This window comes from Symsagittifera roscoffensis, chromosome 2 (genome assembly GCF_963678635.1).
Source record: "Symsagittifera roscoffensis chromosome 2, txSymRosc1.1, whole genome shotgun sequence".
Lineage (NCBI taxonomy): Eukaryota > Metazoa > Xenacoelomorpha > Acoela > Convolutidae > Symsagittifera > Symsagittifera roscoffensis.
This window is the reverse complement of record NC_087063.1, coordinates 32484519-32498251: the sequence shown is the minus strand read 5'-3', so window position 1 is coordinate 32498251 and position 13733 is coordinate 32484519. Positions and strand designations below refer to the sequence as shown.

The window sequence follows — 13733 nt, the reverse complement described above, 5'->3', positions numbered from 1 at the left end:
TCCCTTTCACCAACATGAATTCATTTCAAAAATGAAAGTTTCATTTTTGAAATGAATTCATGTTAGTGAAAGGGATGTGGTTCACCTCTGAGTCAATTTTTCTAAAATGCCCAAAAAGGATATCTGGCACATTTTCCCAAAAGTGTACGTGAAGTCATGTTTCGGTGAAGTTTTTTTTCCAGTCGATGAATGAAGGAACACGCTCAAAATTTGTTCTGGCTAAAATTAGCCTTATCGCTGTTTGGCTTTCGATTTCGCTTGCACTATACTTTTTTCCGTAAATACTAGACTTTTTCCAAAAACTTTGTTCACCGGACTCATCTGTAGTGTAGTTCTGGACTCATCTCTATTGGTACCTTGTTTCATAACAATTTATAATTCTTAGCGTTCCCGGCCAACTTAGCCTGGAAGTAACAAATTCGCCTGGTACGGCAAAGTACCTGGGTTGGAATCTGACCAGACATTGTTTTTTTTTCAAACGGGAAATTTTCCATTTCAAAAAAAATATCGGCCTATTATATGTCTGCTTATGTTTTGTCGACTTAGTTGCCAAATCGTTGAGTTTTTTTTGCTATGCGAAATTTACATTGCAGTTGCTTTTAGTGTGTTAATTTATTTCTGCTGGCTGTTTGTAATTTCTTGATTTGTATCATTTTTTGGCTGAATTTTTTTTCTGTAGAAATGAATTGGGTTATATTTTATCGGCTTCGTTAACTAGCATTGAACCTTTTCAAAAGAAAGGCAGTTTTTATTCTCACATTTTGACCGCGCAATTTGTTAAAATCTTAATGGAAATTATAGTTTACATGACGACAGTTTTTGTTGGCATTTTTGTTTTTCTTTTCCTTCTTTCGGCTAAATTGGTTTCGGTCTATATTATATCAATTTAGTGGCTTCATTTTGCATTTGTCGACCAGCGAAAAAGTTGTGTGAAAAGTTCTTCTTGCACAGTTTGCAAGTCTCTCGTTCCGATCTTCCTCAGCGTCTTGTAGATCGTCCCGATTTCACCTTTCCTCTCAGCGGTTTCGGTCTCCTGCACTTTTTCTAACCACCACTCTTCTTCCCATTTTTTCTTTGCGAGCTTGTACAGTTTCCGAACTTGTTTCCTGAAAACGGTCCACCGGTGTTTTCCCTCTTGCGTGCTGGCTTCTTTAGCTCTCTTAATCAGCGTCGTGATCTTCTCTTTGAACCCTTTTATCTCGCGCTCATGTCGGTCAAGCCATGGGCTCAGGGCCACTTTCCCTTTCGTGCCACAGACACGTTTGCCTGCTTTGGCTATCCCCGCTATTAGTTCGGTCCATCTTCCCCCACTCTGTTTCTCCGTTTCTCTTTCAGTTTCAGATTGGAACTTGGCGCGCGTGATGGGGTCCTTGAGCGCTTCCCAGTTCGTGTTGTTCTTTTGGGCCCTTGGTTGTCTTCTCGGCGTTGGCCTCTGTAACCATCCCGTCAGAGATTTTGGCCAATGATCCGATAGGCTTCTGGCTGTGGTCACGGTGTTAACACTCTTCAGACATTTGCTGCGGTTTTTCTGTCTGACGAGGAAGCCGTCAATCTCATGCCATGAATTTCGTGACGGACATTGCCAAGTACCTCTGAGGTTGTGTTCAAAAAAAGAGTTCCCCCATGCTAGTCCCTGCTCATGGCACCAGTTTAAGAGGTCGTGTCCGGCGGGGTTCGTTCGACCTAGGCCATGTGGACCAGCTGCTTGGTCCTCTTCCCGATCTGTTGTCTCGCCGATCGACGCGTTGAAATCTCCACCGATGATAAGATCATTTTGTTGTTTGCACTGCATGATCTGGGAGTTCAGTTCTTCTCTGTACGCACTAATGACCGCTAAGTCCCCGCTCCAAAGAGGCTGGTATGTGGCAATTAGCGTAACGTTGTTGACTGTGACTGCCGTGCTCCGGTTGCCTTGCGAGGCTCTGTTGCCTTGTTTGCGCCAATCCGTAGCCCAGGAGTCTCTGAGAAACACATCACTTAGGCATCATTTGGACATCGATAAGTTTCCTCTGTGTCTGTGGAATACTTCAAAATTCCAGGCACTGGATAGGCTTCGTAGGCACTGTCAACCGGTTCTTCTTGAAGTTTTCATTTAAAGTTCTAAGCAAATTGGTCATTCCATCTTCATGATCAAACTGTTCAAGTGAAACTGTCGGCACTTCTCTGTACTTTCCTATCATAGATAAAGCAACGGCTAAAGCTTGTTCTTTCTGCTTTCTCTTCAATTATAAGTATCCAAATTTCCACTTTAGCACGCCAGTTGTAATCAACTGCGTCCGCAAGAATTGGAGGGTTTTGGTAAGAGGTCAGTTCAACTACTTCCTGCTACCATTTGTTGAATTTATTTGCAATATATTAAATTAAGGCACAACGGACAATGCCATATCTGAAATAAAGATAAACATAGTTTTAATTAATTACATCCGTTACAAGACCTCAGCTAAAAGACCTAACCCAGACCTTAAATCCATAATTTGAAAACCTCGCCACCTGGCTAACAAACAGAAATCTATCACTCTCAAAAGATAAATCTACTACATCTATCTTTTCAACTTGAATTCAACCTAAAACCAAATGTCATTGTCGACGGCTCCCAGCTACCTGCCAACCGAAACCCATAAATTCTAGGCGTTACATTCGACAACCAACTTAACTTAAACGAACACTGTAATAAGGTCTGTGATAAGCTTGCCGGCACTAATTGGGGTTGCTCCAAAGAAACACTCACTGTTACTTACAAGGCAATTGGGAGGAGTCTACTGAACTACGCATCATCACCCATTTGGACCCTAACCTACACAGTAACTCGACACTAACCTACACACTAACTGGCAACGTCTGCAAAACAATGCACAAAGTTAAGCAAAACAATGCTCAAAGTTAAACCAAAATAATGCACAAGAACAACCAGTAGCTGCGTAAAAATGAGCGACATCACGCATTAACACGTAGCTGTCCTTTGATTTTCTTGTAAGTTCGATTCAGTTTCATTTGTAAAAAGGACGGAAAATTTTGTTGTCGAATAACAAAAGTTCATATGACGCGATAATTATGAGTGATTCTTAGTTTCAAAAATTGATGAAATTTGGTTTTGAAAATTCCCAGATAAATATAATTAATGAAAATATTTATCCGTTTTCTCCAATTGGGTTTGTTTTTATCACAAAACTGTCAATGAATAAAGATTTAGAATTTGTAAGAGCTCAAAGATGATATATATTATTCGGAAACTTTAAGGTAGAAATTGTAAATGGTCTTAAAGGTAAAAGTCCTAAGCGTAAGACGGCATGTTTTCACGCGACGTCAGTGTTTGTTTAATATGAAGAATCAAGGACGCGATTTAAGCTCTGGGGAATAACCTACAACTATTTGGTTTACTCATTCAACAATTTTAGCTTGGGCTGCATTCAGTTGATTTAAGTTTCTGTACGTCCTCTCTGATAATTACACTCGACTTGATTGAAAGTGGGAAAAAAGAAGGTATTACCGCCTAGCAGCGGACCTATTGATTTGGTTAATTTTTGCCACCAAGAACATTTTACTTATATTTATATTAATATTAGCCTGAGGCATTTATGACTGCGATCTGGAATTGAACAACACTATTTAAAAAAATCGTTTTGGGCTAATACTGGAATTGACTGAAGATTATGGCGTTGACTTTTGACAAGTTAGACTAAATAACAACAGAATTGGGAAAAAAAGTCTGAAAAGAACACAACAGAAAAAAGAGAGACAAAAACTTGATACAATTCTCGATCGAACAAGAACTGCTCAGAAATTTGCAGCAATAAAACTTACTAGCAAAGACAAGAAAACATTATTTTATTTTATTTATATTCCGCTTAATTATATTATAATCTCATTGTGTACTTCCCAAATTAATAAAAAGTATACTATTTAATCGGGACTCAATTTTTATTAATCTTGATTGGAAACTCATAACAGTAAAATCAAATTGTAATTCCGCATCAGAAAATATTCCTGAAAAATATTACCTCTAATTAAAAAAATTAGGCTACAAAGTCTAGTGGCATTTGGTCACACTGAAAGATAGGTCTTAAAAGATGGAGCAAAGTTTTCATTTAAATTAGTTGTTATTCTAAATTCCATGAACAAAGAATTTGTTTTTCAACCTAAGTTGGAAATAAAAGTGCTATTTTTGGCGGCTTTTTTGAATCGGTAGGCTGCGGTAGCAGTATAGTTTGATATGTGCTTTGACCTTTGATTAGTAAAAAGCTAACACAGCTGATGCATTTTTAATTCCTTAAATGAACCGAAAAAAGTTCTTTGTTTCAAACAGCAGTACAATGATAAAAAGCTCGATTTCAGAAAGTTTTGAAAAGCATAATTTATACAGGATTTGGCTTTATGCTTTCCAATTTAATGCATGCAAAATTTTGTCTTTTCTGTATTTGGTGCTACTTTTGCCACATCAAATTGGTAATTTATTAGCATATGTAGCTGTGTTATTGGTGTCTAGTTTTTGGGAAATTTAAGCGTCCGTGGCTTAGTGGTTAGTGCGTGAGACTCAAATTTGCTAGATCGCAGATTCGAAGCGGAGACATAGCCGAGTTTTTGCTTATTCGAGGCTGATTTCTACTTATTCTTTTTTTTTCATTTGATAGAGCTGCTTTTGTTCTCGCAAGTGTTTGCGAAGCGCAGCTTCGCCTCAGTGTGAAAATTGTTCAGCAAACCTCGGCAAAAGTTCAATTCAATTCTTTGCTTAAAAAGCAAACTCAACTATCGAACAGCAAACGTGTAGATGTCACGAAAGACGTGATCGAGTTCTAATTTCGAAAGTGGATTTCAACTTTTAGATTTCTCAGCGAAATAAAGTTTTAAAATATTGATTTGGGCTATTGTTTTGCTATGTTTGCGTGAAAGGAATTTGCCCTTTCTAGCAAGTTGGAAATAGCCTTTGTTGCTTTAGTGTTTTTGGTTTTGTTTTTCTTATTCAAAAACAATAGTTCGCACGATGTACGATGGTTGTCCAGCTATCATTAGTAGTATTCGAAATCTACAGACGGCGTCACGAAAATTCAATATTTATCTGCAAAAAAGTCGGAACAATAAACGTTAGTTTGGCAGTACATAAAATCATGTTAGAATACTAAGGGTCAAAGTGCATTTAGTTCATTGTGAAATCATCTAATCTCAGATAAATATTTGTAGAACAATTCGTGGCAATTTTGTCGAAGAATTCGAATTTTGCAAAAAACAAAAGGTTTCATGTGAATGAATTGGGCCTGCAAATTGAGTTTGATGCGAAATTTTGATAATATGATTCTTTTCAGGTGAACAAAATAACTTTCACGGGATCCACAGAAGTGGGCAAACTGATCATGAAAGCCTCGGGCGACTCCAACTTGAAACGAGTGACACTTGAACTGGGCGGTAAAAGTCCCAACATCATTTTTTCCGATTATGACAATTTAGAATACGCAGCTAGTGTAGCGCAGGAAGCAGCTATGACGAACATGGGTCAATGTTGTTGTGCGGGAACGCGGACTTTCGTCCAAGAAGGAATTTATGATAAATTTGTGGAAATTTCGAAGATGTTGGCCGAAACCAGAACTGTGGGGAGTCCAATGAACGATGACTCTCAGCATGGACCTCAGATTGACAGCGAGCAGAAAGGGAAGATTCTCGACTTGATTGAAAGTGGGAAGAAAGAGGGAGCCAAGGTTTGATTTGTATAAGTTGTTATTCTAAACTATATGCACAAAGAAACTATTCAGTGATGAACAAACTTTAAGGCAAACAAATTCGTGAAAAAGTAATGATATCTTTTCAAATTACAAAATGATGATCAAGAAAAGTTTCCTGAGGATAATACGTTCATAGAATCTCAGAACCGCCCTAAATTTAGGTGTTCCAGTTGCATGCCAGGAGTAGGCGACCGACTCGGCCCCCATTCTGGTTGAAAAGTTCTATGTCAAAACATTGCAAGAAAAGCTTGTAATGGCATTTTCCTTTTAAAAAAATCGGCTGCGCTGCTGAAACTGTTTGCCAAATTATCAAAGTAGATTATCGAATTTTTACCCTTAGTAGCCTTTTAACTTTTATAGTTGAGGTAAGTCTAATTTGAGAAAGTGCCACTGGTTAGTCAAGGCTGAGATTGTGAGTTTGATAAGCAGTTAGTCTTTTGCTGTCTTTTCAGGTTGTGTTCGGTGGCAAATCTATGGATCAGTCTGGATTTTGGGTGGAGCCAACTGTGTTTGCAGATGTGGAGGACGGAATGAGGATAGCCAAGGAGGAGATATTCGGACCAGTCCAGTCCATATTCAAGTTCAAGACCCTGGACGAAGTGGTAAAGAGGGCCAATGACACTCAATACGGACTGGGTGGTGCTGTTTTTACGAAAGATATTGACAAGGTGAAACACTCAATTCGCAAAAATGACGAGTTCTTAAATGCTATAATTTGGACTGTTTTCATGAGGATATTGGTTACCTTTTATCAATTGAATTTGTACTGTTGTATTGACTGATAGATGTAAAAGACAATCTTATTGATTGAGTGTTATTGAACGACGTGAGGACGCTTACTTAGGTCGTATGTTTTTCTTTCAGGAAAATCTTTCAAGTTTTCCACGCATAAATTTATTCGGTTTTCAATTGAAATTGATTTGCTAAAAGGAAGGCAAATTTGGTGCCGGACATCAAGCCGACGGGACTTTTAGCCGAATCGTAAAATTAGGGACTTCAAGCCGAATAGTTCATTAAAAAGTCGTGAAATATGATTAATTTGAAAACTTTTTGAAGAACTTCCGAATTTCATGATCTTTCTTCACTGGTTATTGGCGTTTTCATAAAATTTAAGCCTCCAAATGATGTTTAGAAAAGTTGAAAAGTAAAACATGGTTGCAGGCATTTTTCATGTTTATAATTTATGCATTTAAAAAACCTGCTGATGTTATTAATGGATGCCAAACAGAAGTGGTGCATTGGAATGAATAACGCTTATTATGGACTAAACATGCCCAAATTTTTGAAAAGCAACGTTTTACAGATGATAAAATAGTGTTTTGAGGTGCTTGTAAAATTTTAATTTCGGCTTAAAGTCCCGTCGGCCTGTTGTCCTAGACCCGGCAAATTAACTTCCTGTAACAAATTGCAAGTGGTGCTGAAGATGTGAAAACTTTTGTTTCAAATTTCAAGATTTTATGGTGGAAAAAATTGTATTGATCCAGTTTTCTCAAATAAGATAAGTTTTATAAAGATTCGGTAATGTAGTGAAGACTCTTATATAGGTCGTGGTGTTTTTTTTCAGCTAAAAGCCTTAAAATTTGTTCACGCTTAAATTTCAATTTTCACTTAAGTCTTCTCAAGTTAAGCTATTTTTATCAAAAAGGTGTCAATCATAATTTATTTTTGAAATTCAAAGAGCTTTAAGACCATATAGTATTTATTTTGAAGTTAAAAAAACACGTCAGCTTTTTTCTGTTTCCCTTGCGTTCATTGCCTTTTTTCCAACTGGCTGTTGGCTATATTCAAAACATTTCAAGGTTCTTTTTTGCTTTAAAACTGTTCAAAAATAAGACTTTACAAACTAGCTGATGGCTGTGTTAATAAAGTTTCTTATTGTTGGAAATATCAAATTGCGGTAGAAAAAAGTGGTCCAAAAGTGCCATATTTGGCGCCGATTTTGACCTTTTTGTCCTTCTTTTCTTTTCTGAGAGCAAGTGTTCTTGGCTTAAATTTAGTTGTGGTAACATTTTTGTTTTCGTCGAAGTGCCGGCCCCAGTAAAAAAATTCTGAGCGCTTTTTAACGCTTATGAAGGTGATTCAATTCGTTCTCTCCCAAATGTACATCAGGAAGACGAACGTAAATAGTTTTTTTTGACTTGTTCGCTTCCTTTTCCTGTTCTATCCACTTGCTTGCTAAGATATGTTAATCCACTTGCTTGCTAAGATATGTTAGTGTGTATTGCAAGTTTCTGCGCGTTCGCTTGATGATTTATATTAATAGTGAAATATTTAGGCGTACACTGTGGCTAGCAGCATCGATGCTGGAACTGTATTGATTAACTGCTACAATGCAGGAGAAGCAAACACACCCTTTGGTGGTTTCAAGATGTCCGGAATAGGACGAGAATACGGAGAAGAGTCTCTGAACAATTACTTGGAAACAAAAACTGTCATTTTGAAAGTGCCCCAGAAGATTAACTGAGTTGCACGTAGACACGTATCATTGAAACTTTATCCAAATAGTGAAACTCAAACTATATGACATATTGATTTAAAGCAGAAAAAGGTGTGTGCTACCTTTGAAATGTATCATGATGGAATCATTCTTAATTGCTATGAAGAATCAGCTCTTTACGTTTCTTCTTCGATAGTCAGGATAATCATCTGTTTAAGGGTGGTCACGGAGAAGGCTAATAAATCTATACGCGACTTTCAATGAGTTTTGAGAAGCATCATTACGTTAAGGTAGGCATAATTTAAGCGGCAAATTTCTCACATTGATTGAATGTGTTGCCTACGAATTGAGATTTTAAAGATCGACTCGAGTCTCGAGTAGCAGCAAAAACTTTTGTCTAGGTCCTTTCGGATTTTAATTGAGAAATCGGTGACGTACTGTGATCTCTGCTCGTTGCCTGAGATCAAAGCAGGCAATCACAGCCGAAAAAAAACGTACCACCATCCAAAAAGTCATTTCGGCACTATTTGAGGGCAATCAATTCACGTCGACTAATCCAATCTTAAATAGTAAATTTTGATTGCAGTACACTCTCTGAAAAACTTCAATTTTGTTACTATTGGGACCAGATTTATTTGCAAAGGAATCATGTGGGCGAATTTGTTGGTGCGTAACGTGAGAGATTGATGTCTTACCTTATCATCGTAAGTTTATAGATCTGATTACTAAATTTTTTTAACTCTTTGGAATGAATGGTTGAACTTCAGAGGTGAACCGCATCCCTTTCACCAACATGAATTCATTTCAAAAATGAAAGTTTCATTTTTGAAATGAATTCATGTTAGTGAAAGGGATGTGGTTCACCTCTGAGTCAATTTTTCTAAAATGCCCAAAAAGGATATCTGGCACATTTTCCCAAAAGTGTACGTGAAGTCATGTTTCGGTGAAGTTTTTTTTCCAGTCGATGAATGAAGGAACACGCTCAAAATTTGTTCTGGCTAAAATTAGCCTTATCGCTGTTTGGCTTTCGATTTCGCTTGCACTATACTTTTTTCCGTAAATACTAGACATTTTCCAAAAACTTTGTTCACCGGACTCATCTGTAGTGTAGTTCTGGACTCATCTCTATTGGTACCTTGTTTCATAACAATTTATAATTCTTAGCGTTCCCGGCCAACTTAGCCTGGAAGTAACAAATTCGCCTGGTACGGCAAAGTACCTGGGTTGGAATCTGACCAGACATTGTTTTTTTTTCAAACGGGAAATTTTCCATTTCAAAAAAAATATCGGCCTATTATATGTCTGCTTATGTTTTGTCGACTTAGTTGCCAAATCGTTGAGTTTTTTTTGCTATGCGAAATTTACATTGCAGTTGCTTTTAGTGTGTTAATTTATTTCTGCTGGCTGTTTGTAATTTCTTGATTTGTATCATTTTTTGGCTGAATTTTTTTTCTGTAGAAATGAATTGGGTTATATTTTATCGGCTTCGTTAACTAGCATTGAACCTTTTCAAAAGAAAGGCAGTTTTTATTCTCACATTTTGACCGCGCAATTTGTTAAAATCTTAATGGAAATTATAGTTTACATGACGACAGTTTTTGTTGGCATTTTTGTTTTTCTTTTCCTTCTTTCGGCTAAATTGGTTTCGGTCTATATTATATCAATTTAGTGGCTTCATTTTGCATTTGTCGACCAGCGAAAAATAATTTTCACGTGCCAGTGTATTTTGAAGTTGAGGGCTTGTTGTGCTTTTTTATTAGTATCTGAATTTGTTGTATTTTTTGGCTTCTTTGTTGTTTTTGTTTTTCTTTGTTTTTCGTCTTAAATGGTTTCTGCCAATTTTATATTGGCATAGTTGCCTCATATGTTTAATTTGACGATTGTTTGCTTTTGTGTGTTGAGGGCGAGGTGGATTTGCTACCTTTTTAAAAGTCTTAATTTTCGTTGTTCTTTTTCGGGCTTTGTTACAGGTATTTCCGGCTTTGTTACAGCTTGGTAAATTTTTTCCGTTGCTAATTTCACATTTTATTGCCTCGAAACATTTTGATAGATCGAGTTTTTTTGACATTTTCTATTTTTTTCTTGTTTTATATCGATCGCAAATGGTGCGTAGCGCAGCTTCTCCTCTGTGTCAGATTTTCCAGCGAAACACAAAAATTATTTAAACATTCAGTTTTTGCATAATGGATTAATATATCAAAAAGTGTACTTTTTTTTAGAAATTCAAAGAATTTTAAGGGCATCCATTTAAAAAAAAAATTCAAAAAAAAGCCAATAATTTTTCCGCTTAATAGCGTTTATTGACTATTTTCCAACTGTATGTTGGCTATGTTTGCAGATATAAGTATCTTTGGTGTCTTGGGAATTGCTAAAAAAAATCAAGTCGTCGAATTAAACATAGAACAGGTAGTTAAATTTAGAAAAGATAGAAAAAAAATAATCCGCTTTCTCTCTCATTGAATTGAGAAGTTACAGGAGCTAAGCTCAAACTTATTAATTAAGTCGTCAAAATTGTAATACAGCCAGGCATTGTTTATTGCGAATTTCAAATCTTTCATATAGTCAACTTAAAATTAGAATTGCTTACAAAAATTAGTATTGATTGTATCAACGAGGAATAGCAATATTGCGTGCGCGTATGGAAAGTGCGAGAATCAGTTGTTTACTATCATTGTTCCGACTTTTGAAGAAAATGCGGAACACTTATTCTTGGTTGGGTTTTTATTCATTCAACTTTCGATTTTATAATTAGCCAATTTTGAGGAAATTTTCTATACCATCTGAAAGATATTCAGATGCGATAACTTTTTGTTAAGCTATGGAAGTTTGAAAATTGCTAACGACGAACTTGGGACATTTAACAGGCAATATATTGCGTTCTTGTAATACGGGTAAGCGGCGGATTAATGCGATCTTAATTGAGTTGAGGCAATTCATTTGGTTGCTTTATTTTGACACAAGACGCTTAATACATGCCTTCATAATTTTAATTATCGTGTGTGGGATAAAAAGAAGAAAAAAATATTATTTTTTGTTTTGACGCATTTTTTCAATCAAAAAAACTTTTAAATCGACCTTAAAGTGCAGTCGAAACATTGAAGGCTTTGCCCTGATTTACAAGTAGTCTTGTTTTTTATTTACTGCGCTTAGATTCTCTTCGCTATGAAATTTTTTCTAGCTTTTTGCTTCATAAAAAAATTCAAGGTTTTGATCGATTACTTGATTTTAGAATTTTGATTGTATTGTTTTGATGAGAAAGTTGTTTGTTTTTGAAAATATTTCAGTAAGTTGTAAAATTGATTTCAGCAAAATGTTAATTTTGGTAAAATAAATGACATAAATAACAAAATTTTGCAGCGTTGGGGGTCTTCAAATGATACAGATGCGTTCATTTGCGTTTTAATGCTTAAAAACCTACCAAAAATTTTTGTGATATCAAATTGAATTTTCACTCCATTGATGAGAGATAGTTATATAAATGACTGATAACACACATTTCAATTTTTAAGCTTCAAGTGATGCAGACAGCGTTCAATTCGGTTTTAATGCTTAACAAGACTGCTCGTATATCAGGGCAAAGCCTTGAAAATTCTGACTGCCCCTTAGCCATATCGATTCGTTTTTGGTAAAAGGAAATATTGAAAACTGTCAATTTTGGACAATATCAAAGATCAAGTGTAAAATTTCAAGTTATCAAATTATTACGACCGATTAGCTTAGCTGGCCTAAATTCAATTGGAACAATTTTTTGTTCGGGCAAACTGTCACGCATCAGTAGTTTGCGTTACATTTTCTGCATTATGAATAAAATATTCAAAGCGCACATTCGTAGTCCAGAGCATGGCCAAAATGGCAATTTTTAAACTCCCAGAACTTTACAAAAATTGATCGGAGGTAAAATGACTTTTTAAGTTTTATTGCAGTGATTTGATATTTTTAATGGTGTAATAAATTGCTTATTTAAAAAACTATTATTTCGATCGCCAAAAATTGACTGAAAAAAACACACTAAGCATAAATATTCCACTTTCTTTGAAAGTCGTAACAAAAAAGCTACCGAGCAGTTTTGTGATATCAACTTGAATATTGACCCCATTGACTCCCTGTATGTTCTGCGGTTTTCTGCAATACTTGTTCTGCAGGTTTGTTTGAAATTCGTTCGATAAGGTACTTTTACAATTAAATTCAGAAATGTTTTCATAGATTTTTGAATCTCAGGAAAGATCTTTTACAAAAAAAATGAAGATAGGTTTAAGATAGAGAACCAGTATATTACAATTAACGGTAATGGCCGGATGTTATGTCAGGTCGAACAGGTAGCAGTTTACGCTTAACGTCTTGAGTTTCCTTGAAGAAAATCATGATTGGGTCGTGGATATTGGGTATTTTGGGTGCAGGGTAAGTGACGGCTAGTAGAATGAGCACGAATTGAAGTACATTGGAAATTTTAATCTTGAATAATAGTGACTTTGATTCCCGACATAAAAGCCTTAAAATTTGTTCTCGCTTAAATTTCAATTTTCACTTAAGTCTTCTCAAGTTAAGCTATTTTTATCAAAAAGGTGTCAATCATAATTTATTTTTGAAATTCAAAGAGCTTTAAGACCATATAGTATTTATTTTGAAGTTAAAAAAACACGTCAGTTTTTTTCTGTTTCCCTTGCGTTCATTGCCTTTTTTCCAACTGGCTGTTGGCTATATTCAAAACATTTCAAGGTTCTTTTTTTTGCTTTAAAACTGTTCAAAAATAAGACTTTACAAACTAGCTGATGGCTGTGTTAATAAAGTTTCTTATTGTTGGAAATATCAAATTGCGGTAGAAAAAAGTGGTCCAAAAGTGCCATATTTGGCGCCGATTTTGACCTTTTTGTCCTTCTTTTCTTTTCTGAGAGCAAGTGTTCTTGGCTTAAATTTAGTTGTGGTAACATTTTTGTTTTCGTCGAAGTGCCGGCCCCAGTAAAAAAATTCTGAGCGCTTTTTAACGCTTATGAAGGTGATTCAATTCGTTCTCTCCCAAATGTACATCAGGAAGACGAACGTAAATAGTTTTTTTTGACTTGTTCGCTTCCTTTTCCTGTTCTATCCACTTGCTTGCTAAGATATGTTAATCCACTTGCTTGCTAAGATATGTTAGTCTGTATTGCAAGTTTCTGCGCGTTCGCTTGATGATTTATATTAATAGTGAAATATTTAGGCGTACACTGTGGCTAGCAGCATCGATGCTGGAACTGTATGGATTAACTGCTACAATGCAGGAGAAGCAAACACACCCTTTGGTGGTTTCAAGATGTCCGGAATAGGACGAGAATACGGAGAAGAGTCTCTGAACAATTACTTGGAAACAAAAACTGTCATTTTGAAAGTGCCCCAGAAGATTAACTGAGTTGCACGTGGACACGTATCATTGAAACTTTATCCAAATAGTGAAACTCAAACTATATGACATATTGATTTAAAGCAGAAAAAGGTGTGTGCTACCTTTGAAATGTATCATGATGGAATCATTCTTAATTGCTATGAAGAATCAGCTCTTTACGTTTCTTCTTCGATAGTCAGGATAATCATCTGTTTAAGGGTGGTCACGG

At 36.0% G+C, this 13733-nt stretch overlaps 2 protein-coding genes across 2 annotated transcripts in view; one reads left to right on the top strand and one right to left on the bottom strand.

Annotated features, from left to right (window-relative positions):
• The window catches only part of LOC134838937 (kalirin-like), a 364473-nt gene that overhangs the window by 236629 nt on the left and 114111 nt on the right, over positions 1-13733 (bottom strand). The gene's annotated exons all lie outside the window — the stretch shown is intronic.
• LOC134838958 (retinal dehydrogenase 2-like) lies at positions 5302-13687 on the top strand. The gene is made up of 3 exons (XM_063854329.1): positions 5302-5687; positions 6164-6379; positions 13343-13687. Exons 1-3 carry the CDS (start codon positions 5346-5348, stop codon positions 13529-13531), a joined length of 747 nt encoding a protein of 248 aa, XP_063710399.1. The 5' UTR covers positions 5302-5345; the 3' UTR covers positions 13532-13687.